At 45.8% G+C, this 22,557-nt stretch overlaps 1 protein-coding gene across 2 annotated transcripts; it reads left to right on the plus strand.

Moving 5' to 3' along the window:
* The first annotated feature begins 5,779 nt into the window (after positions 1–5,779).
* LOC147101637 (torsin-1A-like) lies at positions 5,780–22,223 on the plus strand. Of its 2 annotated transcripts, XM_085965363.1 has the most exons (6): positions 5,780–6,142; positions 10,171–10,436; positions 13,746–13,921; positions 15,557–15,684; positions 17,554–17,780; positions 19,906–22,223. In XM_085965363.1, the coding sequence occupies exons 1-6, from the start codon at positions 5,944–5,946 to the stop codon at positions 20,014–20,016; spliced, it is 1,107 nt and encodes a 368-aa protein (XP_085821489.1). In that variant the 5' UTR covers positions 5,780–5,943; the 3' UTR covers positions 20,017–22,223. The 2 variants fall into 2 exon arrangements, with proteins under 2 accessions (XP_085821489.1, XP_085821490.1); XM_085965364.1 differs by lacking the exon at positions 19,906–22,223 and having other exon boundaries at positions 5,790–6,142; positions 17,554–19,875.
* The last annotated feature ends 334 nt before the right edge of the window (positions 22,224–22,557 follow it).

Consider the following 22,557-nt stretch of genomic DNA (forward strand, 5'->3'; position numbering starts at 1 on the left):
TCCACCCCCTCTCTCTCTCTCCACCCCCTCTCTCTCCACCCCCTCTCTCTCTCCACCCACTCTCTCTCCACCCCCTCTCTCTCTCCACCCCCTCTCTCTCTCCACCCCCTCTCTCTCTCCACCCCCTCTCTCTCTCCACCCCCTCTCTCTCTCCACCCCCTCTCTCTCTCTCCACCCCCTCTCTCTCTCTCCACCCCCTCTCTCTCTCTCCACCCCCTCTCTCTCTCTCCACCCCCTCTCTCTCTCTCCACCCCCTCTCTCTCTCTCCACCCCCTCTCTCTCTCTCCACCCCCTCTCTCTCTCTCCACCCCCTCTCTCTCTCTCCACCCCCTCTCTCTCTCTCCACCCCCTCTCTCTCTCTCCACCCCCTCTCTCTCTCTCCACCCCCTCTCTCTCTCTCCACCCCCTCTCTCTCTCTCCACCCCCTCTCTCTCTCTCCACCCCCTCTCTCTCTCTCCACCCCCTCTCTCTCTCTCTCTCCACCCCCTCTCTCTCTCTCTCTCCACCCCCTCTCTCTCTCTCCACCCCCTCTCTCTCTCTCCACCCCCTCTCTCTCTCTCCACCCCCTCTCTCTCTCTCCACCCCCTCTCTCTCTCTCCACCCCCTCTCTCTCTCTCCACCCCCCCTCTCTCTCTCTCCACCCCCTCTCTCTCTCTCCACCCCCTCTCTCTCTCTCTCTCTCTCTCGCAGCCCCCCCTCTCTCTCTCTCACCCCCCCCCCCGATTCTCTCTCTCTCGCCCCCCCTCTCTTTTTCTCTCTCTCTCTCTCTTGCCCCCCCTCTCTTTCTCTCCACCCCCTCTCTCTCTCTCTCTCTCTCTCTCTCTCTCCACCCCCTCTCTCTATCGCAGCCCCCCTCTCTCTCTCTCTCTCTCTCTCTCTCTCTCGCAGCCCCCCCTCTCTTTCTCTCTCTCTCTCTCTCTCTCTTCACCCCCCCTTTCTCTCTCTCACGCCCCCCCTCTCTCTCTCTCGCCCCCCTCTCTCTCTCTCGCCCCCCCTCTTTCTCTCCACCCCCTCTCTTTCTCTCCACCCCCCCTCTCTTTCTCTCCACCCCCCTCTCTCTCTCTCTCTCTCCACCCCCCTCTCTCTCTCTCTCTCTCTCTATCGCAGCCCCCTCTCTCTCTCTCTCTTTCTTTCTCTCTCCGACCCCCTCGCACTAATGCTCATTGTGCTCACTCCATTTCTTGCCTTTTCTCTTATAAATATCAAATGTGAAACGAGTATCGGCAATCTTAGTCTAGCTCCCAGTGGGTTTGGCTCCGCAGCACAAAAATGTCTATAATTTTGCACTAGAGACATTGTTCAGACTAAGTTTGGGTGATGTGTGAAATGGCCCCATGGAGCAAGTGGTACTGAATCTTCTCCAACCATCACCATATATTTAAATATCTTCACCAAAAAAAAAATGCTTTTGAGCAGGCAATCCAACGGCGACACTGAAATAAACCTGCACAGGGACCCGAAGAAACTTCATTTACTGAGGAAAGCTCATGGCCATTCTCACAATGGCAGCGCTTGATGCTGACACACTGGGTGACTAAAAGTAGAAACCTGTCAAACTAATAACCTAGCAACTTGCTTTTTGTGACGGTTTTGGTTTTGTATGTAAACATTTATATTTTGTTTCTCCCTCAGCAATGAGTAACACTGGTTTTAACATTGTATTCACACTATTGCCTTTTACCCACATTTGTGCAAATGTTGAGTCAAATTTTCATTTTTTTAAAAATAAAACTGCAACATTGTTTTGTCTGCTCTGGGTTTATTTGCTGCATACTTTAAACTAGTCCGGAAAAGGTTTTGTGTATTGGATTTCTTTCCCCATTTTTGAATGGCCAGTATCAGATTGATCTCTTCCAATGTATCCTTGATTTCACACGGATCGCCCCAGTTAGCCTCCCGGGACCGCCCCGACCCCCTCCCCACTTTTAACAATTCCATCAGCTCACCGAACAACAGGAGATGTTCAACAGAAAGTGCTGGAAACACTCAGCAGGTCGGCAGCATCGAGGAGAGAGAGAAACAGAGTTAACGTTCCGGGTTGAACCCTTCGTCAGAGTGTCGGGTTTGGATTTGACCCGAAACGTTAACTCTTGTTTCTCTCTCTCTCCTCGATGCTACCTGACCTGCTGAGTGTTTCCAGCACTTGATTGTTATTTCAGATTTCCAGCATCCGCAGTATTTTGCTATTGTAACAAGAGATGTTCCTTTGTTTTTTGTAGCTAGCAACAAATCATCTACGTATGGCAGCAGGCATTCTGGTTTAGCCTGCCTTTCCACTCAAAACCAGATTGAAGTGCCGGAAGCTCTAAAGGTGTGAGACCAACTCTTTTTATTAAAAAAAAACTAGTACAGCGAGCAATTAACTCCGCTTATGAAACCGTAGGGGTGGGGGTGGAGTCAGTCATACAATGGCAGTTTGCAGAAGCTGTATTTCTTGTTTACTTTTTAAAACTCTTTTGCGTATTTAATACTTGTACTTAAGTCAAAATGAATCCACATATCTTTTTAAAATATAAAGCCAATTTTCCCTTAACTCCCATTCCTGTGAGGTACAATATTAAATTGAACAACCATTCACACCTTTAAAAATGTTGATTCCTGTCATTTTTTAAAAATTTATTTGTTCACGGGACGTGGATAATGCTGCATTAATCGCCCATCCCTAATTGCCCTTGAAGGTGGTGGTGAACCGCTCCAGTCCTTGTGTACTCCCACAGCTGGATTGGTCGTAAAAACAGGAATTGCTGGAAACACTCGGCAGGTCAGGAGAGCGAAACAGAGTTAATGTTTCAGGTCGGTGACCCTTCATCAGAACCCGAAACGCTAACTCTCTCTCTCCACAGATGCTGCCTGACCTGAGTATTTCCAGCATTTTCTGCTTTTAGCATCCACAGTATTTTGCTGCTGAATTTGTCATAGCGGTTTTGTATAACTGAGTGGCTTGCGAGGCCATTTAAGAGTCAACCACATTGACAGTGAGTCTGGAGTCACATATAAGTCAGACTGGGTAAGGACAGCAGGTTTCCTTCCCTAAAGGCCATTAGTGAACCAGTTGGGATTTTTTTAATAACAATTTCATGGTCACCATCACTCATACTAGCTTTTTAACTCCAGGTTTATTTAATTAACTGAATTTAAATGGTGAAATCAAATGGTGGGATTTGAGCTCATGTCTCTGGGTCATTAGTCTGTATTACTAGTCCAGTAACATAACCACTATGCTACCATTCCTCAATGGGTAAGGAACTCTGCAAATAATTTTTTCTTGATCATCCCAAGTGGCGCACTTGGGGACTATTCAGACAATTTGTATTACTAGTTGGCTACAATGCAAATCCGCAGAAACCCAGTTCCATCATTTAATCAAACACTCCAGTGAATTACTCCAAATCAGGTCAAAACCAAAAACAGAAAACAGCAGCAAATTCTCTAACCAAGTTACCAGTTGCTAATATCACTAACTTTCAGGATCCTGTAGCCAGCAGCAAACTTTCACACGTTCACAGACACTTTCCGAGACCGAACACCAAATTCAGCAGCTGATTCCTTTTTAAATAAAAACAGAAAATGCTATTTGTAACGGCCATTTTAACTTTCGCTGTGGGCTTTGTTAGCTGTGGCTCAGTGGGCAGCACTCTCATCTCGGAGTCAGAAGGTTGTGGGTTCGAGTCCCACTCCTGGGACTTGAGCACATAAAGCTAGGCTGACACTCCCAGTGCAGTGCTGAGGGAGTGCTGCACTGTCGGAGGTGCCATCTTTCAGATGAGACGTGAAACCGACGTCCCACCTGCTCTCTCAGGTGGACATAAAAGATCCCATGGCCTGATTTCAAAGAAGAGCAGGGGAATTCTTCCCCTGTTGTCCTGGCCAATTTTTATCCCTTAACCAACATCACTAAAACAGATTATCTGGTCATTATCACATTGCTGTTTGTGGGAGCTTGCTGTGTGCAAATTGGCTGCTGCGTTTCCTACATTACAACAGTGACTACACTTCAAAAGTACTTCATTGGCTGTAAAGTGCTTTGGGATGTCCTGTCTAAAAGGTGCTACTACCTAGAAGGACAAGGGCAGCAGGCGCATGGGAACATCACCACCTCCAAGTTCCCCTCCAAGTCACACACCATCCTGACTTGGAAATATATCACCGTTCCTTCATCGTTGGGTCAAAATCCTGGAACTCCATCCCTAACAGCACTCTGGGGGTACCTTCACCACACGGACTGCAGCGGTTCAAGAAGACGGCTCACCACCACCTTCTCGGGGCAATTAGGGATGGGCAATAAATGCTGGCCTTGTCGGTGACGCCCACATCCCATGAATAACAAAATATTTAAATGCAAGTCCTTTTCTTCCTTTATCAGAGTTCATGATGCATGTATTAATTTTAAAAAGTCCTTGAATTGATTTGAAATAAGTCAATTGGGAATCCACTAAGGGAAAAATTGCATACACTGATTCATATATCGGGTCACGGGACAGCATCTGTAGAGAGAGAAACCGAGTTAACCTTTCAGGTTGATCATCGAACTGAAACGTTGACTCTGTTTTTCTCCACAGATGCTGCCTGACCTGAATATTTCCAACATTTTTCTGTTTTTATTTCAAATTTCCAGCATCCACAGTATTTTGCTTTTGGTTTAGTTCTCTATTTATGTTGTGCCCCTCTTAAAAAAAAAAAAAAAAAGGAGGCATATTCGTTTAAAGTTTTTTGCTGGATGGCACTGGGGCAAACCAGTGTCTCCTTATGGTTTAATTAAAAAAAGGCATCTGTGGAGAGAACAAACAAGCTAATCCCTTATTGTAGTAAACTTGAGCTAATCCAAAACTATGCTGCCCTGTATCCTAACTCGCACCAGGTCCTGTTCACCCATCACCCCTGTGCTCGCCGACCTACCTTGGCTCCCGGTCCGGCAACGCCTCGATTTTAAAACTCTCATCCTTTTTTTGCAAATCCCTCCATGGCCTCGCACTCCACCGCCCCCCCCCCCCCATTTCTCTAACCTCCTTCAGCCCTACAGTCCTCCGAGATCTCTGCGCTCCTCCAATTCTGGCCTCTCACGCATCCCCGATTTTCGTGGCTCCGCCATTGGTGGCCGTGCCTTCAGCTGCCAAAGCCATAAGCTCTGGAATTCCCTCCCTAAACCTCTCCGCCTCTCTACCTCCCTCTCCTCCTTTAAGGTGCTCCTTAAAATTTACCTCTTTCACCCACCTGTCCTAATATCTCCTTATGTGGCTCGGTGTCAAATTTTGTTTGGTAATCGCTCCTGTGAAGCGTCTTGGGACGTTTTACTAGGTTAAAGTTTCCACTTGAGGAAGCTAGAAAAGTACACGAGGGAGAAAGGAATAGAAAGGTACGTTGATAGGGTGAGAAGAAGTAGTAGGAGGCTCATGTGGAGCATAAATACTGGCAATGACCTGTTAGGTTGAACTTTAGGGGTATGGTAGCATAGTGATTATGTTCCTCTTAAATTCATCTACATATATTCTAACCATTCTCTGAGTAAAGAGATTTCTCCTGAATTCTTTATTTTATTTATCAGTGACTGCCTTATATTTATGACCCCTAGTTTTGGACTTCCCCCCACAAGTGGAAGCTTTTGGTCACCTGCCCTAATATCTCCTCATGTGGCTCTGTGTCAAATGTTTTGTCTTATAATATTCCTGTGAAGCACCGTGGGACGTTTTACTACGTTAAAGGCGCTGTTGTTGTAGTTGTTTGAACCTTTTCCTGTTTCTAGTGCTAGTTGTTGTTGTAGTTTGAGCCTTTTCCTGTTTCCAGCGCAAGGTGTTGTTGTAGTTTTTGCCCCGCACAAAGATGGCGGCTGCGGTGTGGGCCAGGGGCGGAAGTGACGGCGGCTGGTTTCCGGGGTAGCCTGAGTCGAGTCGAGTTGTTGGGAGGTGGAGGGTTTTTTCTTTTCGCGGTGTTTCGCCGGCCCGAGGAATGAAGCCGGTGTCACGGGCCGCGCTGCTCCTGCTCCTCTTCCTGTCCCCCCCGCGGTCGGCGGCCGTGGAGCCCATCAGTATGGGCATCGCGGTCGGGGTGGCCACCGCTCTGACCGGCCTCCTCAGCACCTTCCCCACGCTCTACTGCAAGTTCCAGGAGTGCTGCGAGGCCCAGTGGGTGCAGCTCAACCTCACAGGTAAAGCCTCATCCAAATGTTACAATGCACAGGGTGTCTACAATCACAGGGTATTTAAAATCCACAGTTTATTCACAATGCACAAGGTATCTACAATGCACCGGGTATTTATTTACAGTGCAATTTATTCACAATGTACAAGGTGTCTAAAATGCACAAGGTGTCTAAAATGCACAGGGTATCTACAATGCACAGGGTATTTATTTACAGTGCACAGACTATTTACAATGCACTGGGTATTTATTTACAATGTACAAACTATTTAAAATGCACTGTGTATTTACAATGCACATAATACATAACATGCAGTTTATTTACAATGCACAGGGTATTTAAAATGCACAGGGTATCCATGATGTACAGGGTATCCACAATGTACTGTTTATTTACAATGTACAGGCTATTTTGCAGAATCCCCCTCTCCAGGGGTAGATATTACAATGATTGGCACTATAGTATGAATAATGCATTAAAAGATCTCAATTGCCAATAATAATTTGAGTCCAGATTGTAGGAAGAAGAAAGACAGACTTGCATTTCTGTAGCGCCTTTCGTGACCTCCGGATATCTCAAAGCACTTTATAGCCAATGAAGTACATATGAAGTGTAGTCACTGTTGTAATGCAGGTAATGTACTACTAATGTAATAGTTACTCAGTTAGTTTCTATATATTGTTAGGCTCTGGCCATAGTCCGTGTCCTTTATTTCCCTCGCTGAGCATGGTTCCAGTTATTGGATAATTCTAAAAGGGGGTTGGTTATATATTACAACTTCATATAATGCTATAAATGCAGAAAAATGTCTCTGTGCTTCATAGAAGTGCCAGGAAAACGGATGCTGCGCCAAACAAGGTGACCAAAAGCCTGGTCCAGGAGGTGGGTTTTAAGGAGAATCTTAAAGTGGGAGTGGATTCTGGAGAGTGGGACTTGGGCTGTTGAAGGGAAGGCTGCCAATGATGGGGCGAAGGGACACGGGATGCACATGAGGCTGGACTCGGAGAAATGGAGAGTTTGGGCTTGAGGGGGGTTAGAGATCGGGAGGGACAAGGCCATGGAGAGGTTTAAAAAGCAGGGATGTGAATTTTAGATTTCAGATGTCGGGGGACCCGGAGCCACTGTAGGTCAGTGAGGACAGAGGTTTTAGATGAATTGAAGTTTCGGGAGGCCGGCCAGGAGATTACTGGAGTAATTGATTCTGGAGGTGACAGAGGTATATGAATGAGACTTTCCTCGGCAGATGGGGTGAGGTAAGGACAGAGGCAGATGACGTAATGAAGGTGGAGGTAGGGGGTCTTGGTGATGGAAAGGATAAGGAGTCTAAAGCTCAGCTTGTGCTCGAACATGTCACTGAGGTTGCAAACTGTCTGGTTCAGCCTGAGGCAGTGGCGAGGGATGGAATCATTGGTAAGGCTACAGAGTTTGTGGTGGGGTTGCGAAGACGATGGCTTTGGTTTGCCCAATATTTAACTAGAGGAAGTTACAGCTCATCGAAGACCCGGATGTTGGACAAGCAGTCTGACAGCACGGGGTCAGTGGAGGGGCTGAGATAAGTGGTGGGGAGGTAGAATTGGTTGTCACCAGCATACACACCCATTGGGATGTAAGAAGCAACAGTGTCAGTCATGGCTCAGTGGGCAGCAGCACTCGCTTTTGAGTCAGAAGGTTGTGGGTTCAAGTCCCACTCCAGAAACTTGAGCACAATAACCTAGGCTGACATTCCAGTGCAGTACCGAGGGAGTGCAGCACTGGTGGAGGTGCCGTCTTTCGGATGAGATGTTAAACTGGCTGCTGCATTTTCTACATTAAAACGGTGACTGCATTTCCAATGTACTTAATTGGCTGTAAAGCACTTTGGGACGTCCTGAGGTCATGAAAGACGCTATAGAAATGCAAGTCTTTCTTTGGTTCTTTTTACAAGTGGAAGCTGGCCCCATGGCTTCAGATGATATGGCCAAGGAGATGCAAGTAGATGAGGAAGGTGGTGGGGAGGCAAGGATGGAGCCTTGGGTGACTGTAGAGGTGACAGTGGAGGAATAGGAAGAGAGGTCATTGCCAGGGACGCTCTGGCTACAATTGGAAAAGTGGTACCAAGCAAGGGAAGACCCCATCGGACTGGGCAACAGGGGGGAGGTGTTGAAGGAGGTTCACGAGATCAACTGCGTATTGAAGGCTGCAAGACGAGATGGGATAATGCACGACATTCTCAAAGTCAACAAATGAAACAGTGAAAAGGGAAGTAAAATTGTGGCATCGTTGAGGAACAGTGGAAGAGTTACGGAGCCCAGCAGAAGCCTGAGAGTGAAATTAATAGATTTACACCACTAAGGGGTAGGACATGATTGTTTTTCCTCTGGGCTGTGAGTACCCAATCTTGGTGGTGCGGGCATGCAGAAGCACCAGCCATCGGCCAGATGCTTTCCCTTGACAGAGGTATGTTAACTGGCGTCTCGCTCTCCCTCACAACTAGAGACGGTATATGGCAGGAGGGAGAAGAGGGATGGGAAGAAAATACATTGTGAAATAACTCAGGCCTTGGCTGGAGTATTGTGTCCCATTCTGGGCACCACACTAGGAAGGTTGTCAAGGCCTTGGAGAGGGTGCAGAGGAGATTTACTAGAATGGTACCAGGGATGAGGGACTTCAGTTATGTGGAGAGACTGGAGAAGCTGGGGTTGTTCTCTTTAGAGCAGAGAAGGTTAAAGGGCGATTTAAGAGGTGCTCAAAATTATGAGGGGTTTTGATGGAGTCGATGGGGAGAAACTGGTTCCACTGGCAGGAAGGTCGGTAAACAGGAGACACTGATTTAAAGTACAGGAAACTTTTTTTATCCAGCACCGGCGTGGTGCCGGTTGATCTAAAAGTCCGGATTACAGAGAGGTGTACTTACCAAGGTATGAGAGCCCTGTACACGGCCACAGATCCAGGCGTCCCTGTTGATGGCAACAGGTGCAGGAACCCCGGTTACACGGCCACAGATCCAGGAACCCTGGTTACACGGCCACTAATATGAAGTAAAACTTACCTGAACCTATTCCTGAATTTTGCCGGTTAAGAGAGGTTTCCGGTTATTTAGCTGCTGGTAAAATGAGAGTTTCCTGTAATTGGTAAAAGAACCAGAGGGGGAAGAGGAGAATTTTTTTTCTTTATGACTCCTGACAACGAACCGCAAGCTGCGCAGAAGCATTCTGCGCATTACTGTCCGGTCCCAAATGTAAAAAATATCGTTCACCGCAACAGACGGGGGATCTGAGAAGTGCTGAAGCACGTCGCCAATAAGTTTCATTAATGTTCGCGATTCCCAATCTCCCGTCCCCACGACCGTTACAGGAACCTGCGACTGCTTCTCGTCTCAGAAGAGTAATTTGCAAAAATATTAACAAACCCAACCCACCCGTAGGCAAACTAGACGGCGCTGGGGGCCAAACGCTCCCCCGCCTGCGAGCTGTCGACTCTGACCAACCACAATTTAGTGCATTAAACAAGTGTCTGACAGCTGAATAAATTCTACAATTCATGCAATTAATTAAATTAAAACGACAACTGAACAAGATGTTTTTTTTAATCCGCTTCTTTATTCCTAATTTTGGGAAGTCTGACGACAACGAACAAAAAAAAAGCCGCACTGGAACTGCGCCCGTGCAGTGACTCGCAGTTTGTTGGCGGCAGTCGCGTCTGTTTTTTTTTTACGCGAGTTGTAACGATCTGGAATGCGCTGCCCGAAAGGGCGGTGGAAGCAGATTCAATCGTAACTCTCAAAAGGGAACTGGATAAATACTTGGAGGGGGAAAACGTTGCAGGGTGTACGGGGAAAGAGCAGGGGGAGTGGGACTAATTGGAGAGCTCTTTCAAAGAGCCGGCACAGACACGATGGGCCGAATGGCCTCCTTCTGTGCCGTACGTTGCTGTTCTTTAAAAATAAAATATATTTACCATTTAAAAAATTAGAAGTAATGACGGCGAAACTCTGCTTTTAAAAGAATGCTTTTATTTGTGTGATGATCTGAGTCTTGTTTTATTTACATAACCAGGGTTGAAGATGGACTTGGAAAACAAACTTTTCGGACAGCACATTGCCACGCAAGTTGTTTTGAAGGCTATCAAAGGTTTCTTGTCTAACCCAAACCCCAAAAAACCCCTAACTCTGTCTCTACACGGCTGGACTGGGACGGGCAAGAACCTAGTTAGTAAAATAATAGCTGAGAACATTTACAGAAACGGACTGGAGAGTAACTATGTCCATCAGTTTGTCTCCACTCTGCACTTCCCTCATCCTGAGCATCTCGGCCACTATAAGGTAACGTCACAGTTTGATTGAACCTTGTATTGTTCGATGGGACGTGTTCAGTTACGTGCTCCTCGAGACTTAAGGAGCCGAAACAAAGTGAAAATAGAACCAGGGTTATGTGGAGAGTAATAGAAACCCAGGCTGTATTGTAGTCGAAGAGTTCAAATGGGTTCTAAATAAAATAATGGCTACCCAGGAGTGAGTTATAGTTTGTATTTTAATTGAGGGGTTCAGGTGATGCCATAATCTGGAAAAGTGAGATTTAAGTAATATGTAAACAGCATTTGAATCCCGAGGTCAAATTAGTGCCTGAAAATCGTTCCCATGTATTTAATTTTTTAAATAATGTACAGTGTAAAGATGCTGGTCATTTTATTGATTTTGTTCTATTCCTCCGACCCCCCGAATGTTGGCTACTAACTCTGTGATGTTGGCGACTTGGTAACAATCTCATTGAGGAATCAACGAACGTGACATAATTATTGCATTCATCAAGTGATGAGAATTAATCAGCAAAAAGAACAGCGCAGCACCAACACGTATGTGGCCTGCAAAACACCAATCTCCGTGGCGTTACAATCGTTCAGGAGCAATAGTTGCCCAGGTCACGAGGGACTGTTTTAATTGCTGTGAAGTGAGCCATATTTAATTTAAAGTAAGGGATGTTGCAGTGATAAAAATAATAAAGATAGGAACAGGAGGAGGCCCTTTAGCCCCTCGAGCCTGTTCCACCAGTCAGTGAGATCATGGCTAATCTGTGACCTAACTCCATATACCCGCCTTTGCCCCATATCCCTTAATACCTTTGGTTAACAAAAAGCTATCAATCTCCAATTTAAAATTAATTGATCCAGCATCAATTGCTGTTTGCAGAAGAGAGTTCCAAACTTCTACCACCCTTTGTGTGTAGAAGTGTTTCCTAATTTCACCCCTGAAAGGTCTGGCACTAATTTTTAGACTCTGCCCCCTCGTCCTAGAATCCCCAACCAGTGGAAATAGTTTCTCTCTACCCTATCTGTTCCCCTTAATATCTTGACAACTTCGATCAGACCATCCCTTAACCTTCTAAATTCCAGGGAATACAACCCTAGTTTGTGTAATCTCTCCTTGTAATTTAACCCCTGGAGTCCGGGTATCAGTCTGGTAAATCTACGCTGCACTCCCTCCAAGGCCAATATATCCGTCCTAAGGTGTGGTGCCCAGAACTGCTCCCAGTGCTCCAGGTGTGGTCTAACCAGGGCTTTGTATAGCGATGTTTCTTAAGTTTATAGAATCTTACAACACAGATGGCGGTCATTTTTTAAAAATTCATTCATGGGATGTGGGCATTGCTGGCAAGGCTATCATTTATTGCCCATCCTTAATTGTCCTTGCGAAGGTGGTGGTGAGCCGCCGCCTTGAACCGCTGCAGTCCGTGTGGTGAAGGTACTCCCACAGCGCTGTTAGGGAGGAAGTTCCAGGATTTTGACCCAGCGACGATGAAGGATCGGCGATATATTTCCAAGTCAGGCTGGTGTGTGACTTCGAGGGGAACTTGGAGGTGGTGGTGTTCCCATGCGCCTGCTGCCCTTGTCCTTCTAGGTGGAAGAGGTCGCGGGTTTGGGAGGTGCTGCCGAAGAAGCCTTGGCGAGTTGCTGCAGTGCATCTTGTAGATGGTGCAAACTGCAGCCACGGTGTGCCGGCGCTGGAGGGAGTGAATGTTTAATGTGGTGGATGGGGTGCCAATCAAGCGGGCTGCTTTGTCCTGGATGGTGTCGAGCTTCTCGAGTGTTGTTGGAGCTCCACTCATCCAGGCAAGTGGAGCATATCCCATCACAATCCTGACTTGTGCATTGCAATTTTTTTTATATCACAAGGGCATTGAGCCTCTTTTGCCTACAGTGCACAGCATTAGATATAATTGATATTTTCTAAATAGGAAACATTAGCAAGTGCACTGTGTGGAGTTACTAAATCCTAACTTTCTGTGTGTTAATTGGAAAGTGGTGGAATAAATAAACTCTCCAAGTTGCAACATGATATTTTTAGGTCACGTGTTTAGTAATGGTTAATGTGATGACGTTCTTGTGGAATTATCCTGGGCTTGCTCCACATTAACTTACTGGATGCCCTTTGATACTATATAGATCCTTAGAATTGCTTCATTGATAAGTATGTGATCTGGCAAGGTGAGTCACTCGTTCCAATTGGTCTCCATAGAAATGGCAGCAATATCAATGGGGACTTTGATAGGAAGCAGCGATATTCAAAACACTAGCAGTAATCCACGTAAAATGTGCATCTGAGATTGTGTTTCGTGTGCGGGAGTGGGAGGGTCACATGGTGTTAATGTACATTTTCATGCAAAGGATTGGAACACATTACCACAGGTGTCTTCTGAAGCAGATTGAATCACATTTAAAAGGGAATCCGATTAATCACCCAAAGTAGCAAAATATTAGAGTGTAGGGAAAGAGCAGGAAACGGAGATTAGTGTAGATAGTTCTGGTGTGCAGCTACCAGTGGCACAGGCACGATGGGCCAGTCTGGCGTCTTTTTCTATGCTTAGATTTCTATGATGTATGTCTTGACTGCACAAAATTCCATTGCACCATGTGTACATCAGGAACAGGTGACACGCCATTACTGTACTCCCTCTTTAACAGCCAAGCCCTGCTGTTATAGTGGCATTTTGTTCATGCCACACTGAAAGAAAGATTTGCATTTATACAGCGCCTTTCACGATCTCTGGACGCCCCAAACCGCTTTACAGCCAATGAAGTACTTTTTGAAGTGTAGTCACTGTTGTAATGTAGGAAACGCGGCAGCCAATTTGTGCACAGCAAGCTCCCACAAACAGCAATGTGTTAATGACCAGATAATCTGTTTTAGTGATGTTGATTGTGGTATAAATATTGAGCCAGGACACCAGGGAGAACTCCCCTGCTCGTCTTCGAAATAGTGGCCGTGGGATCTTTTACGTCCACCTGAGAGAACAGACGGGGCCTCGGTTTAACATCTCATCCGAAAGACGGCACCTCCGACAGTGCAGCACTCCCTCAGCCTGGATTTTTGTGCTCAAGTCTCTGGCGTGGGGACTCAAACCCACAACCTTCTGACTCTGAGGCGAGAGTGCTACCCACTGTGGCAACCGTGCTGTAAACTCAATCAGCTCTGACTCGAGGCAACATGCTAACATGCCAGCGAGACTGTATGAAACAGAGTTGGTGCTGTGAATAGGTGTGTGGGGTGCAGAGGGTGTGGTGCGGGTGGGTATCGGAGAGAAAAGGAATGTCACTTCTGTGAATATATAATACAAAAATAAATGTTTCCCCTCAGGAGCAGCTACAGAAGTGGATTCGCGGTAATGTTACCTTGTGTGACAGGTCCATGTTCATTTTTGATGAAATGGACAAAATGCAGGCGGGCCTTATTGACGCCATCAAGCCTTACTTGGACTACTACGATAACATTGATGGAGTGGTGTACCGGAAGGCCATATTCCTTTTCCTAAGGTAAGTCCACGTTTGTTTATTGCAGACCGCATGGACACAGTTGGGTCACCAACTTAATTGCTTTACAAAGTGAATTAGAAATTTTAAAAAATGTAGGTGGGTAAACCAGCCCATTTTAATACAGACAAGTGTAAAAGTATTGCATGTCGGAGGAAAGATTTGTTGAAACAGAAACATAGAAGATAGGAGCAGGAATAGGCCATTCGGCCCCTCGAGCCTGCTCCGCCATTTAATGAGATCATGGCTGATCATCCAAATTCAGTACCCTGTCCCTGCTTTCTCCCCATCCCTTGATCCCTTTAGCCTTAAGAAAGATATCTAACTCTTTCTTGAATTGGCCTCAACTGCCTTCTGTGGTAGAGAATTCCACAGGTTCACCACTCTCTGGGTGAAGAAATTCCTCCTCATCTCTGTCCTAAATGGCTTACCCCTTATCTTTAGACTGTGACCCCTGGTTCTGGACTCCCCTGCCATCGGGAACATCCTTCCTGCATCTGGTCTGTCTAGTCCTGTTAGAATGTTATAAGTTTCAATGAGATCCCCTCTCATTCTTCTAAACTCCACCGAATATAAGCCCAATCGACCCAATTGTTGAAATAGACTTGCATCTCTACAACGTCTAGGTTTACTAGGTTGATTCCTGGGATGAGAGGGTTGTCCTATGAGGAGAGATTGAGTAGATTGGGCCTCTACTCCCTGGAGTTTAGTAGAATGAGAGGTGATTGCATTGAAACTTACAAGATTCTGAGGGGGATTGACAGGGTAGATGCTGAGAGGCTGTTTCCCCTGGCTGGAGAGTCTAGAACTAGGGGTCACAGTCTCAAGATAAGGGGTCGGCCATTTAAGACCGAGATGAGGATGAATTTCTTCACTTGGAGGGTTGTGAATCTTTGGCATTCTCTGCCCCAGAGGGCTGTGAATGCTGAGTCTTTCAGTATATTCAAGGCTGAGATCGATAGATTTTTGGGCTCTAGGGGAATCCAGGGATATGGGGATCAGGCGGGAAAGTGTAGTTGAGGTCGAAGATCGGCCATGATGTTATTGAATGGCGGAGCAGGCTCGAGGGGCCGTATGGCCTACTCCTGCTAATTCTTATGTTCTTCCACGATCCCAGAGTGCTGTACAGCCAATGAAGTGTAGTCACTGTTGTAATGTAGAAAACGTGGCAGGCAATTTGAGCACAGCAAGGTCCCACAAACAGCAATGTGATGATGACCGGATAATCTGTTTTTAGTGATGTTGATTGAGGGATAAATATTGGCCCAAGACACTGGGGAGGACTCCCCTGCTCTTCTTCGAAGTAGTGCTATGGGATCTTTACGTCTGAGAGAGCAGACGGGGCCTCGGTTTAACGTCTCATCCGAACGACGACATGTCCGACAGTGCAGCGCTCCCTCAGCACTGCACTGGTGTGTCGGCCTAAATTTTGTGCTCAGTCTCTGGAGTCCCACTGTGGACAATGGAGGAGAGGTGTTGTGGTTAACCAAAGGCTGCGTTGAGGTTGAGGAGGACGAGGAGGGATAAATGCACCACGGTCGCAAGTCACAGAGGATGTACTTTGTGACTGTGGTTAGGTACTTTGTTACACACCACAGTTTTCCATTGTGTTTGTCCTAACTTTCCCATTGTGAACAGCAATGCAGGTGGAGAAAGGATAACTGATATTACGCTGGACTTTTGGCATAAAGGAAGAGAAAGGGAGGACCTTCTCTTGAAAGACCTTGAGAGTAAAGTGTCCATTGGAGTCTTCAATAACAAAAAGAGTAAGTGTGTTGGCCACATTTTGGCAGGGTTTGAAATGGGCTGTACTGGTTCATCATGTCGGTATCGGCTCTCCTCCCCACAAATTGATTAGCAGGCACTTTTTGCGCAAGAACGGGGGAATATGCAATGAGAGCAAGAAAACATTCACCAGTTGTTGGAAACCTTGTGTAAGCAACGTGTGGGTCACTATTGGATGTTTTCAGAGTGTAAACTGCTTATCGGTTCATCAAATTTTCTCTCTCAAACACATACAGACGTACTGTTCCAGTGGTTCCAGTATCTTGCTCAAGCTTTTTTTTATTCGTTCATGTGATGTGGGACGTCGCTGGCAAGACCAGCATTTATTGCCCATCCCTAATTGCCCTCGAGAAGGTGGTGGTGAGCCACCGCCTTGAACCACTGCAGTATACTTCCTTGTAGTGGTTTGGTACAATTGAGTGGCTTCGCTCGGCCATTTCAGAGGGAAGTTAAGAAACCAGATTGCTGTGGGTCTGGAGTCACGTCGGCCAGACCGGATAAAGATGTTCGTGAACCAGTTGAGTTTTTACAACAATCCAATAGTTTCAGGGTCACCATTACTGATACTAGCTCTTTATTCCAGATTTATTTAATTAACTGAGTTCCCCAGCTGCCGTGGTGGGATTTGAACTCTTGTCTCCGGATCATTAGTCCAAGCCTCTGGATTACTGGTCCAGTAACATAACCACCATGCTACCCTGCCCAGTTATGAAGTGGTCATTCTTCCTGTATGAGTTTAGACGGTGAGTGGTGGGGAGGCTGCTCTCAGCCAAGCCTGATCCTGCCCATGCCCGGTGTCTGCGCTCGTGTACTTTCCAGCGCTGATTGCTCGAAGCTGGTACAATGGCTGAGTGCCTTTTCCTCTAGCGAACCCAGGGGCACCGAGATCAGTTGCACTGTTGCCGACGCTGTTTGGCTGAACGCTAATTCAGTGCAGACCGGGAATGGAACTTGGGAACTTAGTGACCCCGCACGGCCTCGCTTCCACATCGGGTGGTGTGTCTATCCATTGAGCTTAATGGGAGGGAGTGTTTAAAAGCTGGAACTTCTGAGTTCCCTCCTTCAGATGGGGACTGGGTGGTCACGATTTGTCGGTACATCTGTGGACTTGAACTTGAATCCATCCTGGACGATGGGCCCTCCCTCCTACCTCTTTACTGAATAGAGACGGGCAGTCAGTCTGCTGTCAAGACTCTGCCCACCTTGGTGCAGTATGGGTGGGGTGGGGTGGATTGACTTCCCGTCTCTTCCTATGGCACCCATCCTAATGGTTGAGTTTGGAAACTCCCTGCATCAACAACGAGTTGTATTTGTACAGCACCTTTAACACAGTAAAATGTCCCAAGGCGCTTCACGGGAGCGATTATCAAACAAAATTTGACACCGAGCCACATAAGGAGATAATAGGACAGGAGACCGAAAGCTTGGTCAAAGAGGTAGGTTTTAAGGTGCAGCTTGAAGGAGGAGAGGCGGAGAGGTTTAGGGAGGGAATTCCAGAGATTCAGGCTTAAGCAGCTGAAGGCTCGGCAGCTAATGGTGGAGCGATGAAAATCGGGTATGCGCAAAAGGCCAGAATTGGAGGAGCGCCGAGATCTCGGGGGTGGGGGGTGTTGTGGGGCTGGAGGAGGTTACGGAGTTAGGGAGGGGCGAGGCCATGGATGGATTCGAAAACAAGGATGAGAATTTTAAAATTGAGGCTTGCTGGACCTTGAGCCAGGACTTCTAGATGGATAGCTATAGCGGTGTGGATGAAATTCAACTCAAAACTTGTGTGATTGAGAAACTTTGCCTGTTGACGACCGGTGACTTATTAAATCCAGGTAACCGATTCATTTTTTTTTGTTGGATAGGTGGGTTCTGGCACACCAGCCTCATTGACAAAAACTTGATCGACTACTTTGTCCCTTTCCTTCCCCTTGAGTACAAACATGTGAAGTTGTGTGTCGGGGAAGAGCTGAAAGCCCGGGGTTACGAGGAGGACGAGCACATCATTACCGAAATAGCCGATGAAATGACGTACTTTCCAGACAACGAAAAGATCTATTCAGACAAAGGCTGCAAAACTGTGGCCACCAAGGTGGACTTTTACTTGTAGTGTGCGCTTGCGGGGGGAGGGGGGGTGTTTTTTTTAAATTGGAAAAAACTTTGTTTTTTTCTACACTGGACACTTTTTATATTTAAAAAAAATTAAAATTGAAGGGACCATTGTGTGCTGCAGTTGATGACACTTATAATCTGCTTGTCTTGGGAGTGGGGGGAGGTGCGCAGATAACGCCTGAAGCCCCTTCCACCCTATCTGAGTTTGCCACAGATATCAAGCTGCTATTTACCAATCCGGAGTGTCACACTTTGTTTACATAGTGGGGGAGAGATCAGGCCATTGCAAAATCTTCTCATCAGATAGTCTGCTGTGAAAACCTAACCTCTTGAGTAAATATCCTTAGCGTGTGCACCTTGCTATCAAATCTGTTGATTTATTGTGACTTTATTACCTTCTCTTCCCCCCCCTTCCCCCCTTCTCTCTCCCCCCCCTCCCCCCTTCTCTCTCCCCCCCCCCCCCCTCCCATGTAGTTACAGTGAGAAGACGTCCCACCCATACTCAAGTTTCTCATTCTTTGCAGTGGACATGCAGATACAGGGAGAAGCTTGTCCAAAATGAGCCTTTTGATTACTGAATGACTTGACTTTTTTCAGTTCTTCTTTTCCTTTACACAAAACGCGAGGGAGTTTGTGTGTCAACATTTTTACCGGTAGAAACGTAAAGACAGAACTTTCCATTTTTATGTTTTAATCAGGCCAATTAAAAATAGTGAGACAGTCCTCCAAAAGGGCGAATCTCGTGTCCGTTTTCAGCAGTTGCTTTTGCTGTACAAAATATTTCACGCAGATAACCTGGACAACCTTGGTGCCATATTGTAGCGTCCAGTTATGTGACAAGCCCAATATAAAGAAAAATACATACAGGAAACTTTGGTTTATCCGGAGGTTAACTGTCCGGAATGCTCGATCCACCGGCAAAAATCAGGAGCCGTTTAGTTAGTTTTTTTTTCTTCTCGTTGCTTTTTTTTCCACCAGCCAGGCTCTGCAAGGTCTCGCTGAAGCTGTTGCTAAGCTACAGAGACGCTTACAAGGTATGGCCGACTGTTTAGAAGCTGTTGCTAAGCAACAGCGTTTGTTGCCAGATACGGAAGCTCCGTATGTTTCAACATTAGTGCTGGTTTGTCCGGCAGTTTTGATGGGACGGCAACAGCTCGGTCCCGTCGGTGCCGGATATCACAAAGTTTCCTGTATGTATTAAAACTTTTACAGTGTGACTTTTTTTACCGATTTTTTTTCACTGTTAATAGGAATTTTTTAAAAATTAAATTTTAACGTGAGAACGCGTGTGTTATTTTCCAGATTGTCTTTGACTTTGGAAATTTTTGTGAATTGGATTTCTAATGCAATTTGTATTTAAAATGACTAGGAAAGAGGAAAGTGTTAAAAATTGAATTCAGTAACACAAATTATAGAGGCCTTCTCATCAGCCTACAGGAAACCCAGGACGAGATTGTAAGGCCTATTCATATTTCAGTTATGGGCTTTGACTCAGTGGGTAGCACACTCTCGCCTCCGAGTCAGAAAGTTGTGGGTTCAAGACCAATGCTCCTGCTAAGCTGCGCCGACACGCAGCGGTCTGGAGGTCCCGCGCAGGCCGCTCACAGGCTTTTATATTGGGGGGGGAAAAACAGCGCATGTGCGAAAATTTGAATGGGCCGCGCAGCCAGTTAAAGTGCCTGTGCACCAAAAAAAATAAAAGAGGGAACATTGTTCGAGACCCACTCCAGAAAGAAGGGATTTAAGGTTGGGGCTGTTGGTTTTATAATAAATAGTAAATTAATTTTTTGTAAAAACTATTATATAGAAATTAAATTGAATAATAATTGTAGTTTGAGATTTAGAATGGCACTGGATTGTGGAATCAAAATTGAGGTCCGATGGTGTGAGGATGATTATATATATATATAGTTTTTAAGGTGAGATGTATAGAGTTTAATATAGTAATGGAGAGTTTGAAACTTTAATTGGGGAAATTGACAGTAGCAAAGTATAGTTGAAGTAATTTATTTTAAAATATTTGTTTTATTAAATAAAAAGTAGACTTAAGCTTTGTCTTAATCAGCCAATCAGTATACCTTCCATCCCTTTCTCTCCAATCCCAGGCCCACCTGCATGTGTTGCTGGAGCTCCCACGTGAACCCGCACCAGTTGGGTGGTGGCTCCAGACTGAGCACCGTGTCGAAGGGAAGACCATCTGGCTAGAGTACAGATAACTTTCTTTTATCCGGCACGGACGGGACCGACGTGGTGCCGGTTCATCAAAAATTCCGGATAACCGAACGCTATAGTAAAAGATAGGGAGAGCTGACAGCTCCGTATAAAGCAACAAACCCTGTTGCTTAGCAACAACTGTAGAACAATGAACACAAGTTTCAAGTGTCTCTGTAGCTTAGCAACAGCTGCAGCCACACCCTTGCACAGCACAGATGGAAGGCGGCAAATAAATATGAAGTAAAACCAACTCCTGAATTTTGCCGGTTAACTGACATTTCTGGTTATTTAGGCGCCGGTAAATCGAAAGTTTCCTGTACCTTGGCCTGTTGCTTCCTCCTGCCCTCTCAGCTTTGGGTGGGTTAAGAGATGATGACTACCACTTGCTTTTCAACTGTTTGGCATTGTGCATTTCCTTGGAGCAGTTCAGCAAAGGAAGAGGGTTGGGCCCCATGTCTTAGAGAGGAAAGACATGCATTTATATAGCGCCATACACAAACTAAGGATGATCCAGAGCGAATTAAGTAGATTTAAAGTGTAGTCACTGTTGTAATGTAGGAACTCTGGATGATTCCTCTCCTCCAGTAGCCCAGATACAGCTGAATTTGTAGGGTGGTGTGACAGTGCAGTGGGTTAGTGCTCTGATACGCACTTTCTGAAGCCTGAGAAATCTCGAGTCAGTTGAGAGAACCAACTGAATTTGTAGTGATGTGGTGTGGGAACCTAAAATCTGTACCCCTTGATGTCCTTTCTTACTGCCTTGCAAAAAGTTAGTGAATTTTACAGCGCTGTGAAGGGTTATCCCTTGTGGTGATAGCGAGCTTTGTTGCCCAACATATTGAACTCATGAAATAACAGAAAATGCTGGAAAAACTCAGCAGGCCAGGCAACATCTGTGGAGGGGGAAACCGAGTTAACGTTTCAGGTCAAAGACCCTTCGTCAGGAGTGAGAAAAGTCCCTTTTCTCAGTCCTGACGAAGGGTCTTTGACCTGAAACGTTGACTGTTTCTCTCCACGGATGCTGCCTGGCCTGCTGAGTTTTTCCAGTGTTTTCTGTTATTTTGGATTTCCAGCATCTGCAGTATTTTGCTATCGTATTGAACTCATGACCTTGGATAACCTGTTGGCACATATACTTCCCCTCTCACCGAGGTACAATGCTCCTATGCATTTTCTAAAGGCTGCCATTTGGCATCAACCTGGGAACAAAGGACCACCCCGCTGCCTTGGCTGGCTGAAGTGGCTCGGGAGTCTAAAAAGGGGAAGAAAAAGTGCACTGAAACCAAGGCAGCAGTTTTTTAAATTTTCTATTTTAAATTGTGTTTTTGCTGAGCTGTTGTGGATCATCATGTGGTGCAGTGCTTTGGTTTCTTGAAGAAATCTTCCACCATGGTCTTCACCTCAAGTATTTATCCACAAAATACACTTTTGTCTAATGGAGGAGGGCAGGGAGGTGCCCGTGGCGGCTTTATTGGGTCTGGCAGCTTTAGAGTTTCTGGAGGTTAGGTATGGAAAAATGACATTTCCTTGCCTCGCCTTGGCTCACTGCACTGTCTCTCCTGCAATTCATTGCTGTCAATGCAAGTTGTCTCTCTCTTTCCTGTTTATATATGTTTCTGCAGTCTCTTGTAGCCCAACTTTGACAGTTGATGGCTGTGATCGATTAAAAAAAAAAATATTTTGATTTGAAAGTTGATCCATCAATTCATTACTTTTTTGGCTCCAGGTTAGAGCCCTGCATTGTAAGCAATGTTTTTGTCACTTATGAAGCAATGAGGGGTTTTATCATGAATTTATAATCCCATCCAGTAAACTGTCTTGGGAGTAAAAGTCCCCGTTACCCTCTGAAGCCACCTGGGCAGCAGCATCTGTGTAATGTTAATTAAAATACCACTAACAACTGTGGTACATGGTCACTATATTGGAGGTTCTGTAATGATTGCCACTACAGGATGAAATTTACTGGATCATTTGAGCAAGTCACGTGAGTTAGAATTAGCATCTCATTTTATACATAAAACATACTTGAAATATAATTTGTAAACTCGTTTTAACATTGACACCGGAGAGACTTGGAAAAATGGCTGCAGCGCCCAGACCACCCTGGTTGTACATATGTTGATGATTTCTTAACTTTTAAAAGAGAGACAATTTTTTGAGAATTGGCGCTCTCTATTTTTGTCCTCTTTCAATAAACAGTCAAACCATCCCATCATGGAATTCAGTGGTAATGTAGAAAGCCATTTCACAGCTGTTGTGTGATATATATCTGGAAAGCTGCCACACATGATTGAAAGCGAGTGCCACTGACCACACCAATAAATCTTGTGGATGAAGCCCACCAGGAATAATGTGGGATAAGCCAAAACACTTAAAATGACTGAGTGGGTGAGAGAGAGACTTATACTCACATTATCTTAGTTTTGATGATCCTGTGTTTCAAATTGAAAATGCATACAACCACTATTTGGTCTATCAAGCCCATTCCTCCAAATGTTAGACATTTAAAAACAAGAGTGTGCACAGTCTGCATGGGGTGGGGG

The sequence above is a fragment of the Somniosus microcephalus genome, chromosome 23, assembly GCF_052327205.1.
Source record: "Somniosus microcephalus isolate GS21.2 chromosome 23, FLI_Smic_1.0, whole genome shotgun sequence".
In the NCBI taxonomy this organism is placed as follows: domain Eukaryota; kingdom Metazoa; phylum Chordata; class Chondrichthyes; order Squaliformes; family Somniosidae; genus Somniosus; species Somniosus microcephalus.

What these genes read in the sequence shown, in the direction of transcription:
- LOC147101637 (XM_085965363.1), top strand. Translation starts at nt 5,944, where the DNA reads ATGAAGCCGGTGTCACGGGCCGCGCTGCTCCTGCTCCTCTTCCTGTCC. An exon ending in AGCATCTCGGCCACTATAAG is followed by an intron (nt 10,437 to 13,745) that starts GTAACGTCACAG and finishes GTTTCCCCTCAG; the next exon opens with GAGCAGCTACAGAAGTGGAT. An exon ending in AGTCTTCAATAACAAAAAGA is followed by an intron (nt 15,685 to 17,553) that starts GTAAGTGTGTTG and finishes TTTGTTGGATAG; the next exon opens with GTGGGTTCTGGCACACCAGC.